This window comes from Cavia porcellus, unplaced genomic scaffold (assembly GCF_034190915.1).
Source record: "Cavia porcellus strain 051 isolate PalLab524CR breed Dunkin Hartley unplaced genomic scaffold, mCavPor4.1 scaffold_25, whole genome shotgun sequence".
NCBI lineage: Eukaryota > Metazoa > Chordata > Mammalia > Rodentia > Caviidae > Cavia > Cavia porcellus.
Genome location: NW_026947508.1, coordinates 17,993,971 through 18,021,876, shown reverse-complemented (window position 1 = coordinate 18,021,876; position 27,906 = coordinate 17,993,971). Strand labels below are relative to the sequence as shown.

The following is a 27,906-nucleotide window of genomic DNA, read 5'->3' as shown; positions in this document are numbered from 1 at the left end:
TAATATTCTTTGGTTTATTACTGTTAGCATTGCCAAGAAAGAGTCCCAAGTTAACTACAAAGCTGTAGATCAAATCAAAATAACTGGACAGCAAACCAGTCATGAGTTCAAACCAGCCTAAACTACACAGACGCTGCCCCAAAAAAGAGCAAGAGAAAGACAGATAAGTCAGTTTTTAAAAACAAGGGCCAGGAATTTAGCTCAGTGGCTCAAGGGCTTGCCTGGTAAGTGCACGGTCCTAACGTCCAATTCCTAGTACTAGGAGAAGGAAAAAGACAAGCCATGGGAGGAGAGGACTGGTGAAGTGTAAGTCATTAAAAACAAGCTACTAGGGAGAAAAAAAATTTATTTTTTAATTTCATGTTTCAGATTCATACTGTATAATACATCAAGACCTACATAAACTTTAGAATATTCAGTATTTAACTTGGGCAATATAACTTTTCTGTTTATAAACATCAAAAGTGATGCCATTAGAAAACTGCATAAGCAAGTTTTTTCTAACTCACTACTGGGTTGGATTAACACTGTATTTTGGATTGGGGGTTGTTGAATGTCACACAAGACATATCATCTTTTGCATGATGGTCCCTTGGGTTGATTTAATGACAAAAAACCAAAAGTCACTTCCCTCTAACAAAAGCCAGAATTAATCTTTGGATTTAAATACTGAATAGTAGCAGAATCTTGTACTGCACTTTTCATCTCTTAAAAATAGGAATGTTTTAGCAGCTTAAACTTTAGTTGCAATATAAAACATTAAGATTTACTTTGAAATACAGTTACAACCGAATCAGTTATAATATACATATACTGGCACTTTAGCACAAGAGCAAACTTTAAAAAGCATTGTGGACCTCTAAAACTAGGCCATAGTGTTAACAGTCCATGGTCTTACATTCAGAAAATTCATACCAAAATATTTCTTGCAGGATAAAAGCCAAGAAAACTGTACATATGCTACAAGCTTATTACATGTATTTACATGGCTCTTCTTCCCTAAGTACTTAAAATTGTCACATTGTATCACTCCCCGCTTTAAACTCTCCCAAGAATGAGGCCAGATACTATCAGAATAGCTTGTGCAAAGTTGTAACACAAAGATGTATTTTGAAAGTTTGATGCAGAAAAAGTTTTTAATGCATCTGTTGTCAGATGCCTGTTGGCACTTTTTTCCCCTGCTAAGGGCAACCAGGGTATTTATTTACTGTGCTTTCTTCTAATTACACATTCATCACTGTACAATTTAGGAAAATACAACTATTTAAGAAAAATTCACATTTTCTTTTGACAGTGCATTATTAGGTTGTTGGTATGTTACTGGTTTGAGTATTCCTAAGACATTAAACTCTCAGGTGTCTGCCTGAATCACTGTTAAGTAAATATGGCCCATGAGTCTTAAATTACTGTTTTCCCTTGCTAAATAATAAAAAGTTGATTCCTCAAATCTAAACTTTGAGTCATTTCACTTAAGTTACCTAATTGAGACCATTATCAAGTACAATTAGTTTTAAAGTTGCACTGATACTATATCACAGTGCACACAACACAAATGAGATGAAGTCTGATTGTAGCTTTACATCATCAATCTTAGATTCTCTAGTAAATTTTTTTCAGACCAATTAACCACTATCTGTAAATATAATTAAACTTAGACATCTTTATACCTGCACTTTAAGTAAGGTTTTAAGCTGAAATGTCATTATTTCCTTATCTGAAGGGTTAAAGGAAACAGAAACCCAGTGGCTCGGTGGTTTGGGAAGAACACTTGGTGATGGTGGCTCACTAAATTTGGCCCCAGCATAGTTCTGATTAGCTTGAGACTTAAAAAGCAAGCTGGGACTTGACAAACTGGAGTTCCAATTCGGATTATTTGGGAAATTCTTGTTCTTCCCACCATTCTGCATGGCCTGCCACGCAGCTGCTGAGGAGCTATAAGCATGTCCTCTCTCTTTTTTCTTATGAACAATCTTCATCTGGGAATTCTGATCCTTGGTTTTCTGTCTATTAAGCTGTTGTTGATTCTTAGTAACATTTCTGGATTGAGGAGCTGGCATGTTATACCTCTCTCCACCGCCCATCTTCAACTTCTTTGTCACCTGTAAGGAGATGGAAATGATTTAAGTTCCCATAAGGAAAGCTCAACAGTTCTTTTAAGCTCTTACAGCTCCAGTTTCTAACTCCAGAAATCCTGGTAAGACCCCCAAAAGTGGACATTCCATAGATGCTTTAACTCAGTATTAAGACTGTGCTTTTATGCACTGCCTGTATTATTTTTCCTAAGAAAAATGAACTAAGCTTCTTATAAAAATAAGTGGTTTAGAATGGGTCCATCATGAAATGTCCCACTTTGATGTGAGTTTATACCTTTCAGTCTGCTTTTCAGATTGCAGTATTTCCACTACTTGTCTTCTTCCTTGCTGCCAAGCCCAAGATAATAGGTGCTGCTTTCTTGCGGATCCTTTCCTTTGTCTCAATGCAGAAGTTTTCATGGGCTGATCTGCTAAGTTCAGTCTAGACGCTGAGGTCAACATCTGAGTCTCCTCAGCACACAAGTTTGAGAGAAGTCCTTGCTAGAAAAGTAAGGATTACTTGATCAATTCAAAAACAGGAGAGAGTGATTATTTACATACTACAATAGGAGCTGACTGCGAAAGAATGACTACTTCCGGAACAAAAGTTTCTAGTGCCTTCGGTGTCAGGATGGGAGCTTTGACCTCATAATTACCATCTAAGAATTCGAGCTCCTAAGGGACTTTTTTTAGAGTAACTGCAGGTCCTACCAATTTTATTTTTTTCCTAGAAAAGATCTTCGTGCTGAGCATGGTAGTCCACGCCTGTAATTCCAGCAGTAGGTAGCTCAGACAGGAGGTTTCGTTGCGAGGTCAACCTGAACTACGTAGTGAATTCACGGCCAGCCTGTACTACGCAGCGAGACCGTCTCCAAGAAAAGCCTTTGTGATCAGGATACTAATTTATAGCCTTCCCAGCTAAAACTAAGAAACCATGCTTTTAAGGTTGTATGACAATTTTCGATTTTTTTGACACTACAAAACCGATTCCCCACGAAGCCGCCGTCTGCGAGCGTGGCGAATGCTCTTCTCGGCTAAGTGCCCCTAACTCAAGTTTCACCAGACACAGTCACCGTGCGCGCGCACCTCCCTACGGCCAAGGTCCGGCTTCGTTTCCGCTTCATGTTCCGAGAGCAAACGAGCAGGAGTAAGCCCCTTCCTTCCTCGAGGATAGTTAGGCGGCCTTTTGGAGTTTTAGTAACCTAAGCGAACACCGAGTTCTGGCTTCTGACTCATCACAACTCGCGTCGGCAGCCACCCCCGCCCGGGTCCCAGCTCCCAGCGCCTCGCCCACCGCCTTCCCAACAAAAGAGAGCGGCCGCCAACATGGCCGTGCTGCGGCCACTTACCGACTTCAGCTCGGACCGCAGCGGCGGCTCCCTCTCGACTTCGAAGCTCCCCTTCCTTTCCAGGGAGCGACAGTCACGGCTCAGACAAAGCCCACGAGCACCACCAACAAGCCAACTGCAGACCACCCTCTCTTCTTCCGACCCGATCTCCTTCTGTCTTTACCGACAAAATGGAGGCGGTGGCGAGCACAGGGGCGGGACCGGGAGGCTGCACGGCCAATCAGCACGGCTGTAGGGTCCAGCCAATGAGGAGCGGGTCACCGCCTGTTGCTGGGGCAGGCAGGGGGCCTGGGCGGGGAGATAGTTGATGCGAAGGGTTTGAAATCCTCGGGGAGGAGCATGTTGGGAGTGATCCCTCGCAACTCCTCGGAGAATTTCCGGGGGCGAGGGGGCGTTCGGTTCTCGCGTCCCGCAACAACCGATAGGTCTGGGCGAAGGGTTCCCGTATAGTCGCTCCCGGGGCCGGGCTCCTGCTCCCCGGTCCGTCCGCCGCCGTCTGCGGGGGCTCCGACACGCGACCAAAGTGGCCGCTTCCTCCCGTCCGGTCCAGCTTCAGTTAGAGCCCTGTATCTGCCCGTGTCACGGTTGCGCGCCCGCCACACACCCTCGAACCCGCCGAGGCTGTATTTTTCTGATCACAGCGCCTGTAACATTGAGTACCTGGGAAACAGTGTCAGGGTTAGGGCTGCTCCCAGATGACTTTTTTGTGTGTCATTTGTAAGTGAAAAGAGGCAGAGAGCCGGGGATATAGCTCAGTGGCATAAGCGCCTGCCTGAGAAGCGCAAGGTTGTGAGTTCAATCCTTGGTATCAAAAGGGGGGGGGGTGTTCCTTTAATTATGCCAGCAAAGTGCAGAGAAGGGGAACAGGACAAATTTGTTTCACCTCCCAGTCCAACCTTCTGTCCTGGCTACAGATTTTAAGGAGTTACTGAGTCTTAAAAATGTCATTTGTTATTGTAATTTGGTAAAACGAAGAGCTATTTTTAAGCTTGGGGACTTTCTGGTGCTAAAGCATACTCAAATAGGATGTACTTGGTGAGCCAACTGCTATCTTAGTAACATGTGATCTGTTTCCCCATATTTCACAAGCTTCCTGGGACAGCCAGCCAGATAATACCAGGCTATATTTGATGGTTTAAGACTTTGACCTCAAAAAGGGTCCTTGCAATATTTTTCAAAATAATGACTTATAAGTCAGTTTCAGTTTCAGTTTAAGCCATTTATTTTTCTAATTCTTTTTACTATCCTAGTCCAAATCTCTCTCCAATGTACCCTCTTCTCTTCACTCCCACCTTGTCCTCCTTTCTCCTACCCATTGATTCAGTTGTGTTTTCTTTTAAAACCAGTGCACTGAGGATACAGCTCAGCGGCACAAAGCCTGCCTGGCAAGTGCAAAGTCACGCATTGGATTCCCAGTACAAAAAAAAAAAAAAATCCATTGCAGTAGGCAAGTATGGTGGCCCACGCCTGTACAATGTTTCTAAAGATCATAGCAAAAGGAGTGACTTTATTTGTGTGATTCTAAGCCATGGTGAAGAAGGGATACTTTTGGAACAAATAGACTTGTTGACCCGAAGAAACAACAAAGTTCTTCAGAGGGGATCTTCATAGAAGATTGGCTGGAAAACCCAAACTTTTCATTAATCAGGTTAGATGGCAGCATTGAGACAGACAGTGGTTCCCACGAGGTAACAGCATGCTCTGCAGTACCAGGAAACAATATCTCATCAAATACTTCAGATAATACTTTGAACCTTACCATTTCCCTAGCAAAAGAACCACAATGAAGCTACCATAAAGGCAGAATAGGGAAGTTGAAATTGAATTGAATTAGGAATAAATAAATATGGATATTGATATTGTCTTAGCTACTTTTTTTTGTCATGGAGACAAAATACTTGACACTGAAAATGAAGGAAAGAAAGGTGTATTTATCTTACAGTTTTTGGAGGTTTCAGTCCACACTCAGTTGGCTCCAAGGCAGCATGGCAGAGGTGAGGAGCAACCATTCATGGTGAACAAAGTGACAAGGGGGAAACAGGCAGAAAAGGGAAAGCACACCTTCTCTCTTCCTTTAGATTGTATGCCAGCTGCCCACCCCTGGGCAGGTGCAGCACTCACACCAACAATCCCAGCGCTAGGCAATGAACCAATGACAAATGCTAGACTCAGTCACCTCCATGAGGCTGCATGAGGCTTTGGGGGAACATTCAAACTACAACATTCCACCCCTGGCCCCGCAAAGACTCACCGACATCCTCTATGCAGAAGACATTTAGTCCATCTCCAAGATCTGCCAAAGCGCTAACAGTTTCAGCACTGCTGCAAAGTCCAAGGCCCAAGTCTGCCAAATTCTAAAGCAAACTCTTAGCTGTAACCTACTGCACAAATGAAAACAAAGTTGAACACTTTTCACATTCAATGGCACAAGATAAACATTACCGTTCCAAAGGGTACAAACAGGAATACAAAGGAATGGTACCAAAGGAAGTCCGAAATCCAGCAGGGCACACATTAAGTCCTGGAGTCCCAGCTCAGCATCTGAAATAGTCTGGTTGTGGGGCTGGGGATTTAGCTCAGCGGCATAAGTGCCTGCCTTGCAACCAGGCAGTCGCGAGTTCGATTCCTGGTACCGATAAAAAAGAAAAAGACAAAAAAAAAAAATTAAAAAAAAAAAAATAGTCTGGTTGTGAGCTCCAAAGGTTTTGGAGCACTTGCAGGGGTTGCACTTCCTTGGCTTCTCTCTTAAACCCATTCTGTCTTTGCAGCTTTCCTTAGCTGATCCACACTCCTGACTTTTCCAAACGTCTTGATTTTCTGTTGCACCCTTCACACTCACAGCTTCATGCACTTCCCTCTCAGGGGCACACTGCCTGGCCTCCGGGCCTTCTTAAGTTGGGGTGGAAGCCTTTCAGCCTCAGAAGGCGTGCATTCTCCATGCACCTAAAACCAGCTCCATGTAGATGCCGCCACGGCCTGCTGCCAGCTGGAGCAGTAGCCAGGCTTTCCTCTCTCTTGGCTATAGGGGTTGAGCGCTTGGACTCCTGAGCGCTGTGAATCTGACTGTACGATGCAGTGTCTATCTTGTGTCATTGAATGTGTTGCCGCCGTTTTGGAACCTCGTGTGGTGTCCACCAGCATTCCAGGGCATGGCACTCTGCAGCTTTCTCCTCCAAGCGAAAGCTTTCCCTTTTGTAGTTTTGGGGCTGCCCACCATGAAGACCTGCTGCTTCTTCCTGTGATGCCCGCAGGCCACCTTTATTTCTGTTTCCTCTCAGCAATCGATCTCATCTCTATCTTTACAGCTCACGGCTTTACTGGAGTTCTCTTTATGTTTGTAGTATTTATATATGCATACGGATCACATTCGTAATAGAGAATTTGTAACTGTACATGATATAACTTTATTTTTTCCCATTTCCCCTCCCTTCCCTTCCACACCTCCTCCCTTTCCCATTTACAAAAGCTTTGTTTTCATATTTTCCTTCTCTCTCTCTCTCTCTCTCTCTCTCTCTCTCACTTTTCCCTTCTTTCTGTTCCCCCTCACTTTTTACTTTGTATAATAGCTTCTGAATTTTTTTTTTCAGTAAAGGGAACTGAACCAGGTCCTTTTACACTGAGCAACATCTCCAGCCCTTTTTTATTTTGAGACGAGGTCTAAGTTGCTAAGTCGCCCTAGTTGGGCTCGAATTTAAGATCTCTCTGCCTCAGCCTGCTAGGGTGCTGACACTGCAGGTGTGTGCCGCATCCCTGGCTCGCTCTTAGACTGTTTTATATCGTCTGACCCTACGCCGTCAAAGTCCTTTCATGTTTGTGTTCTCCCTGCAGCTTCACGACACTGACATCTTTGTTTCTTTTCTTAACTGGCAACTCATGCCAATGCCCTCACTAACTGCCTAACAATTTCCATTCTGCAGGCAAAGAGACGATGGCTCAAAGAGATGTCTTCAGGTCTGCCGAAAAGATCTTGTGTTTTAAATATTTTCCTTGAAATTTGGCCTTGTTACATAAATAATACATTAACTGTGGAAAGGCAGATATCAAATAAATCTCACTAATATTTCATCTCCCAAGCATAACTGTAACTAGCTTTTTCTCCTCCCCTCCTTTAGTTGTTGTTATTGTTGTCATCATCATTTGGGGGCGTTTTTGGTGCTGGGAATCGAATCCAAGGGCCCTGCTCATGCTAAACACAACTCTGCCCCTGGCCCAGTGCAGCCGCAGCGCTAATGTGTGAAGGTTTGCTCTTCTGGTCTCTCTCCTGTACTGAGAGGCAGTAGTCCTCATGCTGACAACAGACCCCAAAGCCTGCCCAGATCAAATCTTAGCTGTGTCTTCCTCCCATGAGACTGACTAGCAGGCTGTCTGACCTATCTGTGCTTCAGTTTTCTCATCTGTAAAATGGGGATAACAACTAGTGACATTATTGTAAGGCTTCAGTTAGTCAGCATCTTTGAAGTATTTGGAACAACACTTGGCACATAGTAAGCCCTCAATTACTCAGCCTTTTTTTTCTTCTTCTCTGTAAAAACAGTAGTAAAAAATTGCCAGGTGTGATAGTGCACACCTGCAATCCCAGCCCTTGGAAGGCTGAGGCAGGAGGATCGCCACAAGTTCAGGGCCAATCTGGGGGTATAGTGAGTTCAAAGATGGCCTGAACACCATGTGAACACATTTCCATATATATGTGCCATGATGAATTGACAACTAGTGGTCAACTTGTAACCCCCGCTGAACCCAATCAGCGTGGAGCTGTGTGTGGGTGGCCCTCCTGAGGATTGTTGCCAACATAAAAGGGAGAACTGGAGAGGAAGAAGTAGCATCGTTGGTTCTCTTGGGTGCTGTTGGTTCTCCTGTTGCCCTGGGTTCTCCTGGCGGAGCTTGCCAGGCTTCTTTCCTGATATGAACTTGGCTGTTCTCCTTGTCAGAGGAGCTCAGGACTTCGTTGTTGTTGAGAATGGCAGCCGTTCACTCTGGGGGAGCCCCGGCCCTTACTTTGAGCATCGCTTCCTGACTCCAGTGCAGCCCCTCGGTCTGCTGGCGCAGACTTTCTGGCTTCCGTGCTGACCTTTGGGCCTTCCCAGCACAGATCCATGAAACAGACTTGCATAAGATATTGTCGTGGGCTGTCGGCCTTCAGCTGGCCTCATGAGAGGTGCTGTCATGGGCTCTAAGTCTTCAGCTGGACTCACGCAGGACGTTGTCATGGGATCCAGGCCCTCGGCTGGATTCTTTGGGTCTTAGTGTGTGGCTAGATTTCCTACCCTCTTTTGTATTTGACTCTTTGGGTGACTATCATAAAATAATACTATAAACTATGTGTCCTGTATTTTGTTTTCGTTGCAAACCCTGACTACAACATATATATACACAGATGACTGTGGACAGTATTGTAGGTCATGACATTTGTCATTGCTTTCACCATTCTCCACTATTTCCTTTTTTTTTTTTTTTTTTTTTTTTTTTTTTGGCTATTACCTGCCAAGATGAATATCCTGATAAACAAATCTTCATTGTCTTCAATAAATTTCCTTCAACAAATTCCTGGGAGGTAAAATTATAAGGTAATAAGGTAAATACAGAGGAAAAGCTTTTGATACACAGTACCAGACATTTTGTAGAAATTATGTATCCATTTGGCCCCCACCATCTGGATACAAGCCAAGTCCCAGCTCCAGCTTTGTGGGTGATGTTCTCTCTTGTTATTTGTGGCTGCTTTTCTGACATTGGATCTGTGAGAGGTAGGGAGCTGTCAATTGTTATAAATAGTCAAAAGAACCATAAATGTTTTTCAAAGATGACATGTTCTGGGCTGGTTGTGGTGGCACATTCCTGTAATCCTAACACTCGGGAGGCTGAGGCAGGAGAATTGCTACCAGTTCAAGGCCAAGCTGAACTACATTCAAGGCCACACTCGACGGCATAGTGAGATCCTGTCTCAAAAAATATAAAGAAATTATAAAAGTATATGTTAAATATGGCCCTTTTACAAAACATGCCTGCAAGATAGCTATTTTCTCAGGGGATCCTGGAGCTAATAAAATATCCTAAATCATCACTGTTGACAGCTTCCATAGCTATCAATTGGGCAGTTAATAAGCCACAAACATCTGGAATTCTCCAGACTCAGGCAGAACAATGTTTGTCCTCCGGCCTATTGCTTGGACTTGAAAAGAGACCATGAGTCAAGCTTCCAAAGCCCAGGAAAACTTGTGTCTTGCCACAGAAAGGAAAAAAAAAAGATTGGCATCATCTCAATGGACAATTATAAGCGCTTGGCCTGGCTGACACCAGGGTATGACGTCCACCCTGGGAACAACAGGCAACAAGGAAGTCTCCCTGCCCACAGCTTGCGTCATGATGAGGTAAAGTGACTTGGCTCCGACTCTGGTCTCTTGATTACTGCTCAGCACCAAGCCCTGCTCAGCACTGCCTTCCTTTAAACATCTTTATTTCAATACAACTGCTATTTATTCAATTGAAAAGCACAATCTTCTGCGTATTACAAATGTGATGCTTGTTAGAAGATAATAGTAAACACTGAGTACTTCACAGTGAACAAGGCACTCTGGTAAGAAATTTGTTTTATTGGGGGCTGGAGATTTAGCTCAGCGGCATAAGCACCTGCCTTGCAAGCAGGCGGTCGTGAGTTCGATCCCCGGTACCGATAAAAATGAAAAAGACAAAAAAAAAAAAAAAAAAAAAAGAAATTTGTTTTATTGTTTGATTTAGCTCAGTGGCATAAGCACCTATCTTGCAAGAGCGTGGTCGTGAGTTCAATCCTCAGTACCAATAAAAAAAAGAAAGAAAGGAAAGGAAATTTGTATTATTTTATTTCTCTTCCCAACCCTGCTAATATTGACATAGGAAATGATATCAGGACTTCTGAATATGACACAAGGGAGGTATTATTCTCAACCCTGCTAGATGTCCCATACCCCAGCTTGTGTTCCCTAAAATCAAAGAATGAATTCTAAGGAACAACAGAGGTTAAGAGGAGGAAATATTTACTGAGGGGGAGAAGTGCGGCTCCTGAGCAGCAGGAGGGCCCCCAAGTGCGTTGCTGAGGACCCTGCTTCTCAGGGGAAGTTTTACAGAGCGCAGCCACGCAGGTACAGTGTAGGTCACAGCCATGATCAACCAATAAGAGCGTAAGTATAGCTGCTTAGGTTACACTGATGCGGTGGGGAAGTAACTCACATAGCGAAGTTTTTCAGGAAAGGATGAGTCCGAGGGTTTTGGTCACCCTTCAAGATGACCGATACCTAGCTAGAGGTCATTAGACCAGGTGTTACCACTTATATCAGGCCTGGTCATTCTATCTTTATCTTGAGGCCCAATCTGCAACAGATGACCTCCGGCCACAGTTGTAATGAGTTTTTATCTGCTGCACTGACTTGCTCGCTCGAGGGCCCAGCCCTATCTGACTGGCCAGACTCTTTCTATCTAACTTACTGTCTATACTAATATTAGTAGTATTAGCCCCATTTAACAGATAACAAAACTGAGGTTCAGAAAAGTAAGTGATTTGCCCCAAGGTCACACAGGTAGAATGTAAGCCTGGGTCAATCTGATACAAGGGTTTTTTTTTTGTTTGTTTGTTTGTTTGTTTTTTGGGGGGGGGTCCAGGTTCTTCTGTTGCCCAGGCAACTCCACAGCCTTGGAGTAGCCATCGAAGCCTCAGGCACACAGCACTGCACATGGCTCTGAACACACTTTTGCCCCTAAACACCCTATTCCCCAGCGGCATCTGCAGAGTCCATGGAAAGTGCGAAGAATTCAGCTTGGTCCAGAGTGAGGCAGCCGCCCTTGCGGGTCCGGGGGATCCTCAGGCAGTAAACTTGCATCACTCTGTCTACCGTGATCAGAAAGGAGGCAAAGGAAGCAAGAATGACGCCCAGAGCGCCCCCACCAGGCCGCCCCTTCTGGAAAGATGTTTTCAAGGTGAAAGCTGTCCACAAACACTGAGGCCTCCGGTGAGGCATCAGGGAGCAGAGCCCGGCTAAGCCAGCTTCCCAGCAGCCAGTGAGGAGGAGCCGCCGCTGGGAAGGCACCGCAGCCCGGTAGCTCCCAAACAGGTGCAGGAGGAGAGGGAGGGAGCTTTCGGTATCTATCCGGCCGAGGGAAGAGCATTAAGCCATCAGGAGGACACACAACTTCACTATCCTACACAACTTACCACAACTTCACTATCCTACAGTCAGTAATGGACTGAGAAAGCCAGACGCAAAATAAGCAAGGAGATGAGAGAATTTGAAAACCAAAATAAAGCAGTTAGATCTAAAAGACATACAGTTTGCAGTGGGAGGCTGAGGCAAGAAGACTGCAAATTTGATCTGGAAAACTGCAGTTTAGTAAGATGGGGTCTCAAAATAAAAAATTACAGAGAAGTTCTGGAGAAGAACTCAGTGCAAAGGCCCCATATTCTGTACTGTAAGAAAAAAAGAACATTCACGACACCAGTGAATTTTAGTTTTTGAGATTGGGTCTCATGATGCAGTCCTGGCTGGTCTTGAATTCTATATAGCTCATGCTGGCCTCAAACTCAGGATCCTCCTGCCTCAGCCTTCCAAGTGCTGGGATTACAGGTGTGTGCTGTTTTATAAATTCTTATATTTAAAACCGTGATCTCAATCAAGAACTAAACTTTGTAATTTAAAAAACTACCAAAAGAGTAAACTAAACCCAAAGCTAGTAAAAGGAAGGAAATAAAGATTAGAACAGAGATCACTGAAATACAGAATACAAAAAATAACAAAACTACAGAACCAAAATTGGGTCTTCACAAATATCAGTGGGGCCAGGCACAGTGGCACAGGGGCCACCTAGCGGAGGGTCGCCAGGAGCTCAGGGCGGCCTTGCTTTCCACCACTGTGCTGTCCGCACACACACGGCTGATTCAGTGTCTCCCATGAGTGTGAAATGTTATGATTTACAGAAACCTTGGTTGGCTGGCTGCTCATGAGGGGAAGAACGAGCTGTGTGTAGCCATCGTGGGTTCAAGAAAGCTGTGGATTTTGGTGCAGCGTCATCTTCTGGAAGTTTGCTGCCCTGCCATGTGGGAAAAGGAAAGGCAAACCCACCCGTCCACCACCCTGGTGTATAGCATTTTCCTTCTTGCTATGTGGGAGGTGATTTAGGTCCTCTGGACTCTCTACGAAGGCCCTCGGTCTGAAGGAAGCTGCTGGGCCCAATTTCACGGTCTCTACCTCCTAATATCAAAATCTCCCTCAGGATTCCCCAGAGTTCCTGGGCCAGGTCACACACAAGAGAACTTCGCAAACACAAATTTCTGCAGAGCCTCTCTGGTACTGAGAGAGTTTTTGCCTTCAAATAGCTCCACCCCACATCCTCCCAGTTAGATTCTGACACTGTGCATGTGCCAGGGAGCATGCAGTGGAGCTATAAAACCTCCTGGCTTGGACTAGGGATTTAGCTCAGTGGCGTTAAGTGCTCACCTGGTAAGCACAAGCTCGTGAGTTCAATCCTCAGTATCAGAAAAGAAAAAAATAAACTCCTGGCTTCTTGGATTTTCTCTTTTTTTGTAACCACGTTCTCAAGAAAGAACATGTTGGATCAGGTTTAAGTCCAGAATAGAAAATTTGCATTACATATATATGTTTCAAGTAACAAATCAGACACACAATCTTAAGTATCACATGGTTTATTTCAAGAGAAACCCAAAATAAAAATAAGGAGGAAAATAAGAAATATTGGGGCTGGGGATTTAGCTCAGCGGCATAAGCACCTGCCTTGCAAGCAGGCAGTCGTGAGTTCGATCCCTGGTACCAATAAAAAAGAAAAGACAAAAAAAGAAAATAAGAAATATGGTAATAGATCTTTCTCAAAAAGGAACAGGATCAAGAGATGGGGATACAGGGAAGAGGATGAAAGAAGGAACAGAGATGAGTTAGGTACACGGACCAGCTTCCCACAAAGAGTATAAGCATGTGCTTCATACCTACTAATACAATAAAAAAATTTTTTTTTGTACCGGAATCAAACTCATGACCTCACACTTGCCAGGCAGGCACTTATGCTGCTGAGCCAAATCCCCAGCCCAATACAATAAAATTTTTAAAAGAAGCACTTCTGCTCAGGAGGCTTAGGCAGAAAGACTGCTACAAATTCAAGGCCAGCCTGAACTACAAAGCGAGTCCCTGTCTCAAAAATAAATAAATACATACATAAATAAATAAATGTATGTGTTTCAAGAATGCTGAGAATTAATTTTTAATGTTTTGGGAGGTATTTTTTCTACTATGGTTTTTTGTGAATTTTTTGTTTTGTCTTTTTGAGACAGGGTCTCATTATGCAGTTCAGGCTGACCTTGGGCTCACTTTGTAGCCCAGGCTGGTCTCAAACTTGCAACGATCCTCCTGTCTCAGCCTCCTGAGTGCTGAGATTACAGGAGGGTGCCACCACGCCCAGCCTCTTTTTTGTTGTTGTTTACTATTTTAATTGCCTTAGTGCTTCAGCTAACAAAAGGAATGCACTCCATTCTAAAGCATTGCCTGAGCCCTACTTCATCACCTTCCTGGGGATTAGATGATGCATGGGATGCAGAGGTGAATTAAGCCATTGGGTCTTCTTGTTTACCGAGCTTTGACAGAAGGATCCAGAGAAAGAGGAGCAACTGTGCTTACTACAGGAAGACCAAGAGCAATGCTGTCAGGAAAATACAAATGTCTGCGCTGCCCTACACAGACCCTCTCCTGTACTTGTGCAGTCCATCGCCTGAGTTTTGTCCACCCCGGCTGAGGCAGTGGTGTTAAGGATCCCAGCCTGGGATGGGTGAGTTTTCCACCTTAGTTCTGCTGTGCAGAAGATGCGCAGCTCTGGGAGAGGGAATTAACATCTCTGTAGCGGTTTACAGAGGGTGTGCATAGGTTTACATGCAATGGTTCAATTAAAGGGTCTGGTGCCCAGGTCACCCAGAGCATTCCACGAATGTTGGCAGTCACGGTTTCTCCACTTGGTAAACCAGGAAGCTGCGGATCCACTCATCGAGTCGACTTGCTCAGCATCACTGAGCCACAGATCTCTCACTCCAAGTCCAGTGCCCTTCCTGTTGTTCCTTAGGCTAAAAGCTGCTCACCAGGGGTTAAGGAAAAGGGGAATGGAGTGGGGGCAGCAAAAGCAGGGGCTCGCCTTGGTCCCCCGAATCTCATCGTCTTTATCTAAGGGTGACTTCCAAGATCTATGCACTTCGAGTGCATCCCTCTTGGGAGCATCGGGGTCATCCCGCTCTCTCTAGTTGCTCCCTCTTCTGTGTTCCCAACACACTCTGCACACTCCTGCGATGCCCCTCCTGCAGGGTATTTGCATGATAAATGTCCTCAAAAGTCAGTGGTTTCAAGTGTTCAAAGTTTCAGATGGCCGGGAATTAAGAAGAGATCCACTGGAGGGTCTAAAGTGGGGCGCCCTGTGAGCTTGCTGGTGGCAGGTGGTGGAGGGAGCTGGACCAGCTGGGAGGTGGGTGGACACTCTCTGCCCTCACCTACTCCAGAGCCTCTTTGCGGCCTCCCTTGTGGGAAAACTGGGCTTCCTTACAGCACGGCAACCTCAGGACAGTCAGCTGCTAGTAAGGTAGATGAAGACTTCAAAAGCAAGTATTCCCACCTAGAAAGCCACTCAGTGTCACCTCTGTCACACTCTTTTTGTTGAAATGAACATAAAAATCTTTCTGTGTTCAGCAGGGTGTGGTGATGCATGTCTGTAATCCCAGCACTAGGGAGGCTGAGGCAGGAGGATCACTGTGAGTTCGAGACTAGCCTTGGGTACATAGTGCATTAAACACCAGCTTCAACTACACAGGAAGACCCTGACTCAAAAGAAACAAACAAAAACGTTGGGGCTGTAGTAACTCATTAGTGGAGCACTTGCCTAGCAGGGGCTCTGAGTTCAGTCTGCAGCACAATATGCGCACACACACAGAAACATACATCTTTCCATTTTCAAAGGGAGGGATCATAGACCTCTCATGGGATCGTGGGAAAGGTCACGGACTGGCACAGTATTGCATTTGTCTGGAAAATACAACCCACCAGATTTGCTTTTATGTCTATTTCCTGCTGAAACATTCATCCAACAACTCCTGCACTCACTTGCAAGTGTCCGACACCAGACCAGAGCCTGTGATGCACCAAACTTTAAGTTAGATCCTCTGCATGGTTCATTTCACCAGGTCCTCATGTTAAACCCTTGACATGGATAAGGAAACCCCAACTGAGAATGGTGCAGTGATTTCCCCAAAGTCAGACCGATGAGTACAGAAGCCAGGATCTGAACCCAAGGACACCCATTCTGGAACCCATGCCCCGTCCTTTACCAGGCTACATTTCCAGGACCAGCGAAACCTGGTGGTCTCAAGGACTGTTGGTTCTGCCCTTTGTCTTGCCATCGTGCCCTTCATTCCCCAGGACAGCACAGTGGTCGGGGAGAAGCATGAGGAAGACCCTGTGTGGAACAGCAAGGAGGAGCCCCAAGTCCTATGCTAGCCATGGCACTCCCGTTTGTGATCCCAGAGGTGCTGGTTGCACAGTACACCATGACTTTGTTGACACAATTCACACAAGATGAGTAAGATGTATTTGGTGCCAACTTCAGGAAGTTGACAGCATCATCCTTGTGACAGCACTGGGGAGGATCATGAGCAGCATGTAGGCCAATCTGAGTCTTGATTGACTAGTTATGCCTGCCATGGACAGGTAAGTAGGTAAGTAGCAGGGTCAGCACACAGGCCTCATCTTAGAAGGCTGCATCTCAGCCAGATGTGGTGACACACACTTGTGATCCCAGCTGACGCAGAAGATTCATGAGTTCAAAGCCCAGCCTGGGCAACTTAGTGACTTAACAAGACCCTGTCTCAAAATAAAGAATAGAAAAGGGCTGAGTACCTGGCATTGTCTGAAGGCCCTGGATTCAACATCCAGTACTGCAGAAAAAAAAATAAAAGAAAAAGGTTACATCTCTTTTCATGTGGAAAGATACTGGGATGCAGCACCACAAGGACCAGAGCTTTGTGCATTTTATTTACTGTTCTCACTTTGGAACTTAACACAATGCCCAGCAAGTTTAGGCTCTCAGTAAATATTTGTTGAATGAAGGAGACAGTTACAGCCCAGAAGTTACACTAGCTGCAGAGTGCCAGTCCTGGGTTTGAATTTCAGTCCTGCCACTTGCTGGCTGCATAAGAGGGGTAAGCTGCATTATGTAACCGCTCCCAGGCCATCTGCTTCATTCATTCTTCCGCCGGACAGGTATTAGTTGAGCACCTGACATGTACCAACTACTGCTGGACAACCAGGATGTAGAAATGACTGAAACAGACATGGAGGGACATGGAGCTGGCTGGAAATGCGACTGTCAGGCCCCCTCAAACCACAGTCAGCTCTCCCCAAGATTCGGATGAAATTCCAGTTTGCGCACCATGAGAGTGCCCACGGCCCTCCCCTCCAGGGACCTGAGAGGGAAAGAAAGAGGACAGCTCCTGGGAGGAGGTGTGCAGATTCTCCCCTCCAGGATTCCAGCGGAGCTCTGGGGCAGGAGAGGAACACAGGCGGGAAGGAGACCAGGAAAATCGCAGTATGTAAATTATATGTTCAAGAAACCTGCAACTAGGGGGACAGGGGTGTACCTCAGCGGCATAAGTGCCTGCTTGGCAAACACAAGGTCATGAGTTCGATCCCTGGTACCAACCAAAAAAAAAAAAAAAAATCATAATGAAAAATCTGCAACTTTAGGACACTAAGTTCTCCAAAGCCATCCAGATCTATAGCTCCTAGGTTTTTCCCTGGGTGGTTACAGTCCCTTTTTTTCTTTTCTTTTCTTTCTTTCTTTTTTAAAATTTTTTATTTTATTTTATTTTAATTTTTTTTTTTTTTTTTTTTGGTCTTTTTTGAGATAGGGTCTCGCTATGCAGTCTAGGCTGGCCTTGAACTCACCTCTATACTTAAGGCTGCCTTGAATTCCTGGCTTTCCTCCTGCCTCAGCCTCCTGAGTGCTGGGTTTATAGGCATGCTGCACCATGCCTGGCAGTCCCTAGGTCTGTTTGTGTCTTTTCTTCTTCCGGGCCCATCACATCCCAATCCTTTAATGATACTATGTTTATAAATTAATTTAATTGCCAAGGTAAATTGTCCTCTCATTTTACCTGTACATTAAGCCTGTGCTTTCTGTAAATTTACAGATTTCACAAATTCCCACCTAAAAACCATATGTCTGTCTGTCTCTCTTCCTGACCTGCAGCCTATTTTCTGAATGTGCACTTTAACTGTACCTAATAAAACTTTTCTATGCCTCTCACTGCCGTGTCCTGAATTTCTTTTCTGTGACAAGTCAGGAAACTACTTGGCAGGCTGAGTCGAAGTCCTCGGCTCCTCTCTGATGGATCTCCTCGGCCCCTGTCTGGTGACAGGTCCAGTCTAGGTCCAGAGGCTGTCCGTGGCCACGCCCCTATGATACGTGTACCTGCTCTCCTCAGCCACCTGCTGTCCCAGCTACCTGAGAGACTCAGGTGGAAAGATCACATGAGCCTATGAATTTGAGACCAGCCTGGACAGCAGAGAAAAACCCTGTCTCAGGAAAACAAAACAAAACACCCACAACACTGTGCATGGTGGCCCACACCTGTAATCACAGCTCTCGGGACACAGGCAGGAGGACTGCTGTGATCCCGAGGCCAGCCTGGAATATGTAGTGAGACCCTGTCTCCTCCGCTACCCAAAAAGAATGCCTTATGGAGCCATCTAAGAGGGCTGCAGTAAAATATTTCTAATGATGACAAATCCTTTTCCATATAAATATGATCACCACATCTATGCTTAACGAGTTCAAATAACTGGAGGGTGGGAAGATGCTGATTGAAGGATTCAATTTGAATTCGACAGAAAGAGCAAAAGAGCTGTTGTACATCATTATAAGCAACTAAGTTTCTGTTTTATTTTGTTTTTTGGGGGTTGGCTTTTTTTTTTTTTAACCAGGCCTTGAACTCTGGGCCCTGCGCTTGGCAGGCAGGCTCTTATGCCACTGAGCTATATCCGCAGCCCCAGTTAACAAGTAAATTACCCTTTTTTTTAAAACAGCTTTTTGAGACAGATTCTTACTAGATACTCAGCCTTAACCTCCCGAGCACTAGGATTAGCAACAAGTGCCACCATGCCCAATGACAACTAATGTCTTCTTGAACATAATGACTTCTTGTTTTTTCAATATTGAGGACTGAACCTATTCTTTGGGCTGGGGATATAGCTCAACAGAGAGGTGTGGGCTCAGTACCGGAAAAAACAGGTCTCACCACAGAAACCATATGATAAGCACATGAGGCAACGAATAGGTTCTTTAGTTCTTCTATAATTTACATAGTTCAAGACCTCTGTCACACATGGTAAATATATGCATACATTATAAATTTGTATTATAAAAATTTAAATAATTTTTAAAATACCCCCCCCTTTTTTAATCTTTTTCCTTTTTTATCGGTACTGGGGATTGAACTCACAACTGCCTGTTTGCAAGGCAGGCGCTTATGCCGCTGAGCTAAATCCCCAGCCCCTCCCCCTTTTTATTTTTAAGACAGGGTCTTGCTAAATTGCCCAGGCCAGGTGTGAAGTCACAATCCTCCTGCCTCAGCTTCCTGAGTAGCTGGGATCACAGGTGTGTGCCACTACCTCTGGCTTCAATACCGGGCTTTTTGAAGGTAAAATATAGCAACAGTTCAGTGAAAGGTTGTCATTCCCCAAGCTTGCAGACACGAGCCATCATCCATACCGGAAACAGAGTCCTAGAAAGATTCAGGTGCACCACGTAGACAGCGTCCAGCAGATGGCAGCGTCTCTCAGTGCTAGGGCTGGTGAGGCCGCTTGAGGGCCCCCAAGATCCTCACTGTCAAGGTGCCAGGGGCGGGAGAACCCCCACCCAGGTTCTTCAGGGACCTTGGACACCCTGGAGCGCCCTTATCAGCCCTCTTAGGGCTGTCAAGCTGCATCCCAGGCCTCACAGTTTTGGCTGCCTACGCCCCGGGAGCCTCAGAAATGCAGATTCTTGGGCCGGGGCCCAGAATGTGGACTCAGAATCTCTGATGGGGCCCAGCAATCTGTTTTTCAACAGGCTCTCAGGGTGACTCCGTAGCAGAGGGAAACGCCTCTTCTTGCCAACTTCCTTATTCTAGGAATGGGGAAATTGAGACCTGACAACAGAAGTGACTTGGCACACAGCGGAGCCTCAGAGGAGAGCCAGGACCTGGGGAGGTGACAGCCTCCCCCTCGCGCCCCGAGGCGGGGCTTCCTTGAGGCCAGAGCTCTGGGATTAGGACAAGCAGCTGCACCTCATTGGGCTCAGTCTGGTATCTTCAATTCTGTGCTCCCAGAACTTCTACAGAAGGGAGTGGCCAGGCCGCGGGCCCCCTCCCCTGCTCCCCGGTCTTCTCTGTCCCCTCCTGACATGCAGCACTCTCTGTCCCACTCCTCACTGCCCGGTCCTTGTTGTTAGCTGAGACCATCACTGTCACCTCCCAAAGGGTCTCATTACCCACACCGTCCCAGCCTCAGCAGACTGGGTTTACACCAAAGGGAGCCGGCCAGGCTCTGCCCAGAGCAGCTCAGCCAACACCAGCTGACTGATGGCTTGACCTGGGTCATTCCTTGCTGCCCAGAGGCCCTCGCAGTGTACACTGACCAGCATTCCCAGCCTCTACCCACTAGATGTCAGTAGAATTCCCTGCCGGGGACTAACAACCAAAAAAACAAGAATCCTGGTATACCAAATCTCCTGTTTGAGTAAGGTGGTCAATAAAACAAACAATAATTGGTTAACTTTCAGTTTCATGTAAGTAACCAATAACTTTTTTTCGGTGGTATGGAGATAGACCCTGGAGCCTGACAAGCACTCTACACTGAGCTACACTCCAGTCCCAAATAACTTTTATTTTATTAGTATATGTGCTGCCAAAGTGAGCGCTTAAATTTTATTCTATTTTTGGTTTTTTGAGACAGGATTTCACTGTGTTAATTCAGGCTGGCCTTGAACTCACTATGTAGCCCAGGTTGGCCTTAAACTCATGGAGATCCTCCTGCCTCAGCCCCCCAAGTGCTGGTATTACAAGTATGTGCCACTATACCCAGACCCAAATGACAATTTGTGTGTGTGTGTCTGTGTGTGTGTGTGTGTGTGTGTGTGATACTGGGAATCGAACTCACAACCTCACGCTTGCCAGGCAAGAGTCTGTGCCACTGAGCTACACCCCCACTAAACCCCCAACCCAAAGAACTTTTTGTACAGGTTCTTGTCAAATGCGCCTGTCTGATATTTAAATCGCTGAATGTGGCAGCTCTCCCTCCTGGAGAAGCACTGCCCCCAACCATCCCCAGGGTCCCCGGTACAGTGAGCAGTTAGTGAGGAAGTCTGCTGTGGTGATCACAGGCCAGGGGCCAGGAGGGCAAAACCATATCACCCTCAGTTTTGTGTCCTTAGGACACAGAAGGGTCTCCGGAAACATTTTACCAGATAATAGGTGCGAAACTACTTAGGTCCCTGTGGGGTGTAATGCCTGCCTAGCCAGAGCGGGTACTGAGGCACACAGCGCTAACAGACGTCAGCGGAAATGCTGCTTTGCGTGGCAGACACTGAAGCTTTTGTTTTTAGTGTCTGGTACTGTGGGTGGGCTAAGCTGCCACATCACAGTCAGGCGTTTTAGTATCTCTTGGGAAACAGAGTTCGCCCGCTAGAACTTCAGAACACCTGCCAGCCCGAGCTTTCGAGTGAAGGGCTTGGCTGCAGCCCCCTGGGGCTGGCAGCTGTGTTCCCCAAGTGCCCCTTCCCTGTTACCCCACCAGTACCCATAACTCATGTCTGCTGTCTGCTGAGCACCCTGGGCAGTGGGACTTCCAGGCTCTGGCAGACAGAGACCCCAGAGCGGAAGGAGCTCCTCGTCACTGTCACTGTACTGCAGATGAGCAGGCAGAGCGTTGGGGACGTTAACGAGTCGCTCAGCATCTTAACATCTAGGTTGGATTAGAACCAAGTCCCCTGACTCAGGGCCCAGGCCCATGCACCACCCGGGCTAGAGCTCTCGATGGGGAAGAACTTACATGCAGGGCAAGAACCGTGTGGCACCGAGGCCCAGAGGGGAAGTGGTAACGGGACGGAAGGCCAGGTCTCCACACTCACTCATCTGTGGGAAAGCACAAAAGCAAGAGAAATCTGGTGGAGGGCAGCGGCTTAGCGGTGCTCTGTGGGGGACCTGGGCCAGCCCTCAAGGTGGACTCAAGGTGGACTCAAGGCAGCCCAGACGAGACCTCACCGCGCAGCCACTGGCAACCGTGAGTAGGTTTTGTTTTTTTTTTTAACTGTTGTTTTCTTTTAGGATTCTTCCTCATTCTAGAAAACATGTGTTCTTATCTTTCCCTTCTCTCCAGGGGTTTAAAATTTTGGGTGGGGCCAGGCACACTGGCACACACCTGTATTCCCAGCACTCGGGAGGCTGAAGCAGGAGGATTTTAAGATCAATGCCAGCTGATGGGGCAGAAGACAGATGTCCACAAGACATCTGAGGTTGGGAAGCAAGGGTCACAGGCTATCCAGGGCTAATGGGAGCCCTGCTTAGACAGGACCAAGAGCCAGGAGTGGGATTTCATCTCATCACATGGATAAAAATCACACATGCAATACAGTTTTACTGTGTGCTCTGAGGGGATCCTGTGGTTTAATTTTAATCTAATCTTCACAACTGTCTTTACAGACTTACCTGAAGTCACACAGGTATCGCTTGAGCCCAGGCACTCTGGCTTCACTGCCCCATCTTTAACATCTAGGTCCTCCTTCACCTCAGCTGCAAGCTTCAATAGCAGAGTGTGGGCTGGGGAAGAACCCCAAAAGGCTGAAGCTTGTCCAGGTCCTGGGGATCCCCTGAGTCTGGCACTTTGCTTTGTTAGGTTTTAGTTTTGGTTTTCTATTTCTGCTTTTTGAGACAAGGTCTCACTATGTAGTCCAGGTTGGCCATGAACTCACTATTTAGCCTCAAACTTGTGGCAACCCTCCTGCCTCAGCCTCCCGAGTGCTAGGATTACTGCTGTGTGCCACCATGCCTGGCTCAGTGCTTTGTATTATAGATGGGGAAACTGAGGCACAGGGAGATACAGTTTGCCTGCATGCGGCAGCCAAGTAGAATGAGAGGCACATAGACCCAAGAGCAGCCCCTGGCTCCATAGTTGTGGATGAGAGGTGTGGACACGGCAGCCCTTGGGGTCAGGGGCCAGGGTGAATCCTGACTCTATCACAGGTAGCTCTGGCCTCCAATGATCCACTCTCCTTTCCTCTGCTCAGTTTCCCCTTCTGAGCAACTCGGGCCTCAAACATCTGTGAGGACCCGGTTAGGTGAAGTCAGCACGCTGTGCCTGCTCAGCGAATGGCCGTGGTGTGGATTCTGACCTCCACCCCCTCTGGCCCAGCGATGGGTTAGAGACAGTGGTAAACTGAGGCACTGGCTGTTCCTCCCTGAAATGGGCAGCATGGAGGTACCTTGAGGGCCTGGAGGCCAGGAACGAGGTGGAGAATGGGCTGGTGAGGGGCTCAGGGAGGTAACCTTGTCCCCAGCTCTGTAAGCACTTCGTGGCTCACTGGGTGGCCCCGACCTGCCCTGAGCACAGCCTCTGTCTGTCCAGTGAAATCCCTTCACCGTCTGGCCAGCTATGGGGACAGAGCAGAGGTCCTGGGCCTCGTCCCTTCTCCTCCGCCTGAACCTACAACTCCACCACTTACCCCTGCACACAAGGACAGAATCCGTCAGCAGGACTCAGCCTCCTGCTGGGCTAGCGGGAAACTGAGTCTCAGCAGATGCAGCTTCCCCGCCTCCCTCTCCTGCTCAAGTGCTGATACTTGGGGTCACCTATGGAGCCTACGGGAGGAGCCTCCTAACCACTCCGACACCCTGGCTCCTGCCACAAGGGACCACAGTGTCCTGAGCGCAGGTCCACTCACCTCCAGCTTCTCCACTGCCCCCGCCGTGCTGGAGGCCCAGGTTCTCTACCGAGACCTGAAACCACTGAGCTTTGACCTTTAGGGCCTGCCGCCAGGGTCGTCCTGAGGTCCCTCACCTCCCCAGGGAGCAGAGCCCAGGGCCCCAGCACTCAAGGGGCCCCAGGCCAATGTCCCTTGGGAGTCTCGGGCCCATCTGTCCCAGCCTCAGGTGGGAGCTGCCCTCCTCACCTGGGGCACGGCTTAGCCTGTGGAAGCTCGCTTCTCACTGCACAGGAAGAAAGGTTGTTTGCAAAGAGCTTTCTGCTTTTACCTAAACCCTAACAAAGTCGTCAGATAAGGAATAGACAGCCAGCCCTATCTTACAGATAAGGAAAACCTAAGGCTCAGGGACTTGCTCAACGTCACAAGGCCGAGGGGGACACAGTGTCACATGGCCGAGGACGAGTGGAGCAGCCTGGGCGGAGGGCAGCCCTGTGGCCCCAAGGCTTGTCCCTCAGCCACTGAAACACCCAGGGACCCTAATCTCCCTGTCCCATCGGTCAGGGGACCTTGGCCAGTCCACTTCAACTTTAAAACTGGCGCTAGGACAGCTCTCCCAGCCTGCCTCAGATGGCCGCTTCTTCTCCTCCTCCTTCTCCTTCTCCTTCTTCCTTAAATTATCATCCATGAGCCAGATTTCGTGTGCACACTCATCACTGCAGCACTCCAGGAGGCTGAGGCAGGGGGATTTGATGTTTGAACCCTGTCTGAGGAATTTAGCAATTTAACAAGAACTTGTGTCAAAATTAAAGTTGTTTTTTTTTTTAAATAGGTTGCATTAAGTGGGTTTTTTTGTCTTTTTTCTATGTACAACAAAAATGATTGTTGGAGCCAGGCATGGTGGTGCATGCCTCTAATTCTAGCACTTGGGAGGCTGAGGTAGGAGGATCGTTGTGAGTTTGAGACTAGCCTGGGCTACAAAGTGAGCTCAAGGCCAGCCGGAACTGCACAGCGAGACCCTGCCTCAAAAAAAAAAAAAAAAAGATTTTTGTTTTCTTTGGTCTGTTTTTATTACTTTTAAAGTATTTCCCCTAACTTCCAAAAAGTACACTTTTATCAATTGAATTTTTAAAATCTCCCACACTTTGTTATAAAGACTCTCAAATACAGCTGATGGAATGCTTGCTCTGTCTGTGCTGTATCGATGGGCACCACCTAAAGATTCTTTTAAAAAGGCTGAAGATGTAGCTCGGTGCAAAGCCCTGGGCTCATAATCCCCCATGCTGCTGGGGAAGAAACAAAAATTACGATGCATTGAGCAATCACTCCGTGCCATCTCTCTGTGACTTCACTCATTCAGTCTGTCACCACCCATGCTCGTGAGGTAAGAATCTGAACCTCACACGGGTTTAAACCTCACACAGGGTCATGGGGAGCTGGTGGTACACAGCAGTGCAAGCCTCCAGCCAGATTCATTGGGATCCAGCACCCACCTGTTGTGGGGAGAACCAAACTAATGAACAGGTGTGGAGGGTGCTTCACAGGTGCCAGGGGCAGTGTGGCCTCGAGGCTCAGGCACCCCGGTTGAGGGCTGTTTGCTTGCTTTTGAGTCAGGGTCTCGCTATGTTGCCAGGCTGGCCTTGAACTTGAGCCCTCCCACCTCAGTGCTCCCCAGCCCCACGCCAAGTGGCTGGGATCAGAGGCTTGTGCCATGGCGCTCGCCACTGCTGTCCTTACTGTGTCCTTTCCAGAGCGTGTTTCAGGCATCATGGCGCAGACAACCTGAGAGCCGTTCCTGGGATGAGGGGCGCATGTCACCTGGATGTGGCTGGCTGCAGCCCCTCCCCAAATGTGCCATCCAGCCCAGCACTCACTGGGCCTCGCTTCCGCCGTGCCAGGCCCTGAGGCTCCAAACTGGCTGGGAGGACCTGGCATTTCCGTAGTGATCTCCCAAGATCAGTTAGAGCCCCTCCCTGCCTGTGTGCAGACTGTCACTACATTATCGCATCTTTTCTGTCCCAGGAGACAAAGAGGGACGCTGAGGTCACAAGATAGTCCCTGTTTCATGAAAGCCAAAGGCTAGAGGGCAGAACAAGAACCCCGCCGAGACCAGGGCACTCAGCTCTGCTGGGTTCAAGGATAACCCAAGGAGTAACTACAAAACCCTCGCCCAGCAGCACCCACAAAAGGATAAAAATGTAACTGACGCCTCTTCCTCCTGGGGAGGGCCGGGGTCCACAGAGCATGGGATGTACCCTGTCCCCACCCCACATGCAAAAGACCTGAAAGGCCAAAAAGAAAATGCAGGTTAGGGCAAACCAGTGGGGTGCATCCGAGTGGAGGAGCCCCACAGCGGCAGAGCCAGGTGTGAGGAGGCTGCTGGGACCCCGTGCCAACAGGGGGCTGTGAGTGGGGGCTCACCCACTGGTGCCTGAGCAGGTCGGGGCCTGTGTGTCTTGGCTTCCCCTCCACGTCGTCCCTCCTTGCTGCTGCTGCCTGAGGGGTGAGGTCCTGGGATCTTCTCTCGGCAAATCTGCCGCCCTCCTCTTGGTGGCTTCCTCGTCTCCCTGGGGGTTGAGGCCGCCCACGGTTGCTCTCTGAGAACCACAGCTGCGGCCAAGGCCTTGCCTCTGTTGGAATTCACTGAGCCGATCCTCTGCATCTCCCTGTGGCTCTGTCGGGTCACACATGATCTGACAGTGCCGCAGGCGGGGCCCAGGAACCTGCTGAGCACTGCGAGGGTCTGGAAAAGACAGTGAGAGAGAGAGAGAGCTGGTCGCTCACAGGGAAAGGCGCTAAGAGACAGAAGACAGGCAGAGAAAGCCAGGACTCGCAGAGGACACCTCACTGGGGATTTACAGACAGAAGAGAGCCTGCGAGCCAGGCGTGATGCCCACGCCTCCAACGGGAGGCTGAGGCAGGTGGATCGCAGATTGAAATCCAGCTTGGACAACTTAGTTATTTAACAAAATCTTGACTCAAAACAAAAAACTAAAGGGCTGAAAATGCTGCTCACTAAAGGCTCTGGGTTCACTTTCCAGTACCAGAATTTAAAAAGAAGTGTACCTTGGATGGCAGCAGGCAGGAGGATCCCTGTGCCCCAAAACAGGAAAAAGGAGTTTGTAGCTGAGCTCCACAAAGGGGGGCTGCAGCCAACTGGAAAGTACCTGGCTTTTCTCAGACACTGATACGTCACAGGTCAGATGTGGGTTAAGAAACAGCCCGGGTGCCAGCAGCCAGCAGCGCACAATCCGCTGACTGTCTTCAGGACTTTGCTTATCCCACAGCGCTTGGGATGGGCCCGAGTGTCACCTGGCTGGCAATTCGCAGTTGTTCCCAAGATGGCTGTGGTCATGTCAAGCAGGATCATATCAAGGGAGGAGCAGGAAGGCACTTCTCAGCAGGTGGACGGTGCAGACAGGGAGGAGTCAGGTGCACGTATCTTTCCACTGCTTTTACCTATTTTTTCCACCAACGGAAGGTGTCTCAAAAGGTTTACATCACTGGAAGTTTGCGGGATGTCTCTGTTATGTAGAAAATTGTTAAGTAGTTACTGTAATATTTAAAAGATTTGGGGGAAGGTGGTACTGAGAATCGAACTCAGGACCTTGTACTTGCAAAGTACCACTGAGCTCTATCCCCAGCCATAAAAGATACTTTTTCAATGTGAGAACTTTATAGAATAAATGTAAGAATCAAAAAACAACAGGTAGAGGGTATCAAACAGTTGTCTCATGATTTGCAACCAGACTATTAATCATTCATCCACTGGAATGACTTTAGTTGATAGATGGCTTTATGTTGCTTTTATTTTTAGTTTTATGTTGTTTGTTTTATGACACGGATGAGCTGGTGATTAAAGAAAGGGAGCACAGGGAATTGTAATGTCAACAATTCAAGGAAATAGCCAAATGTGAAGTGCACAGCTATAATCTCTGCATACAGAGAGGCTAAAGCAGGAGGGTCACAAGTTAGAGCCCAACCTGGACAACTTGGTGACTTAGTGAGACCTTATCTCCAAAAAGAAAATGCACATCCCTGTAATCCCAGCACTTGGCAGGCTGAGGCAGGAGGATCCCTGCAAGTCTAAAACTAGCCAGAGGTACATAGTGAGTTCAAGGACAGTCTGGACTTCATAGAGACTCTGCCTCAAAAAACAAACAAGAAAGATGTTAAAATATTAAAAGACTGTAGCTCAGTGCCAAAATTCAACTCTCAAAAAAAAATCAGAGAAATAAGAAGAAAAATGATTAACTCCTCAAATTTTCCTCAAGTTTCATAAATTGGATTTATTTGATCAATTTTTGTTTGTTTTTGTTTTTTGGTACTGGGGGTCGAACTCACAACCTCACACTTACCAGGCAAGTGCTTGAACCACTAAGCTAAATCTCTGATCCCACTGATCAAATGTTTTACCCAACATACGAGGGAAATTCTAGTGCTTAGCAAAAGTGCAAGGGCTGTTTTACCAAGGATTGTTAAAATGAGAAAATATGCACCTGTTCTCCTCTGTTAACTGGACAGATGAT

At 47.3% G+C, this 27,906-nt stretch overlaps 2 protein-coding genes and 1 long non-coding RNA gene across 13 annotated transcripts in view; 1 reads left to right on the top strand and 2 right to left on the bottom strand.

Moving 5' to 3' along the window:
* Positions 1-329: 329 nt before the first annotated feature.
* On the bottom strand, positions 330-3,630 carry Pnrc2 (proline rich nuclear receptor coactivator 2). Its single transcript, XM_003471327.5, has 3 exons — positions 3,422-3,630; positions 2,368-2,573; positions 330-2,099 (listed from the first exon to the last, which is right to left on the bottom strand). Exon 3 carries the CDS (start codon positions 2,079-2,081, stop codon positions 1,662-1,664), a length of 420 nt encoding a protein of 139 aa, XP_003471375.1. The 5' UTR covers positions 2,082-2,099; positions 2,368-2,573; positions 3,422-3,630; the 3' UTR covers positions 330-1,661.
* A 1,261-nt stretch (positions 3,631-4,891) lies between these two features.
* Positions 4,892-22,384, bottom strand: LOC134472956 (uncharacterized). Of its 2 annotated transcripts, XR_010043011.1 has the most exons (6): positions 22,167-22,384; positions 21,511-21,593; positions 8,900-8,965; positions 5,904-6,047; positions 5,673-5,802; positions 4,892-5,122 (listed from the first exon to the last, which is right to left on the bottom strand). It is a non-coding gene; the product is annotated as an uncharacterized LOC134472956 (long non-coding RNA). The 2 variants fall into 2 exon arrangements; XR_010043010.1 differs by having other exon boundaries at positions 4,892-5,802.
* The window catches only part of Cnr2 (cannabinoid receptor 2), a 27,977-nt gene continuing 21,199 nt past the window's right edge, over positions 21,129-27,906 (top strand). For 3 of the 10 annotated variants that reach the window (XR_010043008.1, XR_010043009.1, XM_063235761.1), the window contains exon 1: positions 21,129-21,741. The gene's annotated coding sequence lies outside the window, so the exon portion shown is untranslated. Of the gene's footprint in view, positions 21,746-27,906 lie in introns of all 10 variants that reach the window. The other 7 variants (XM_063235757.1, XM_063235756.1, XM_013154100.3 and 4 more) reach the window with 5 other exon arrangements.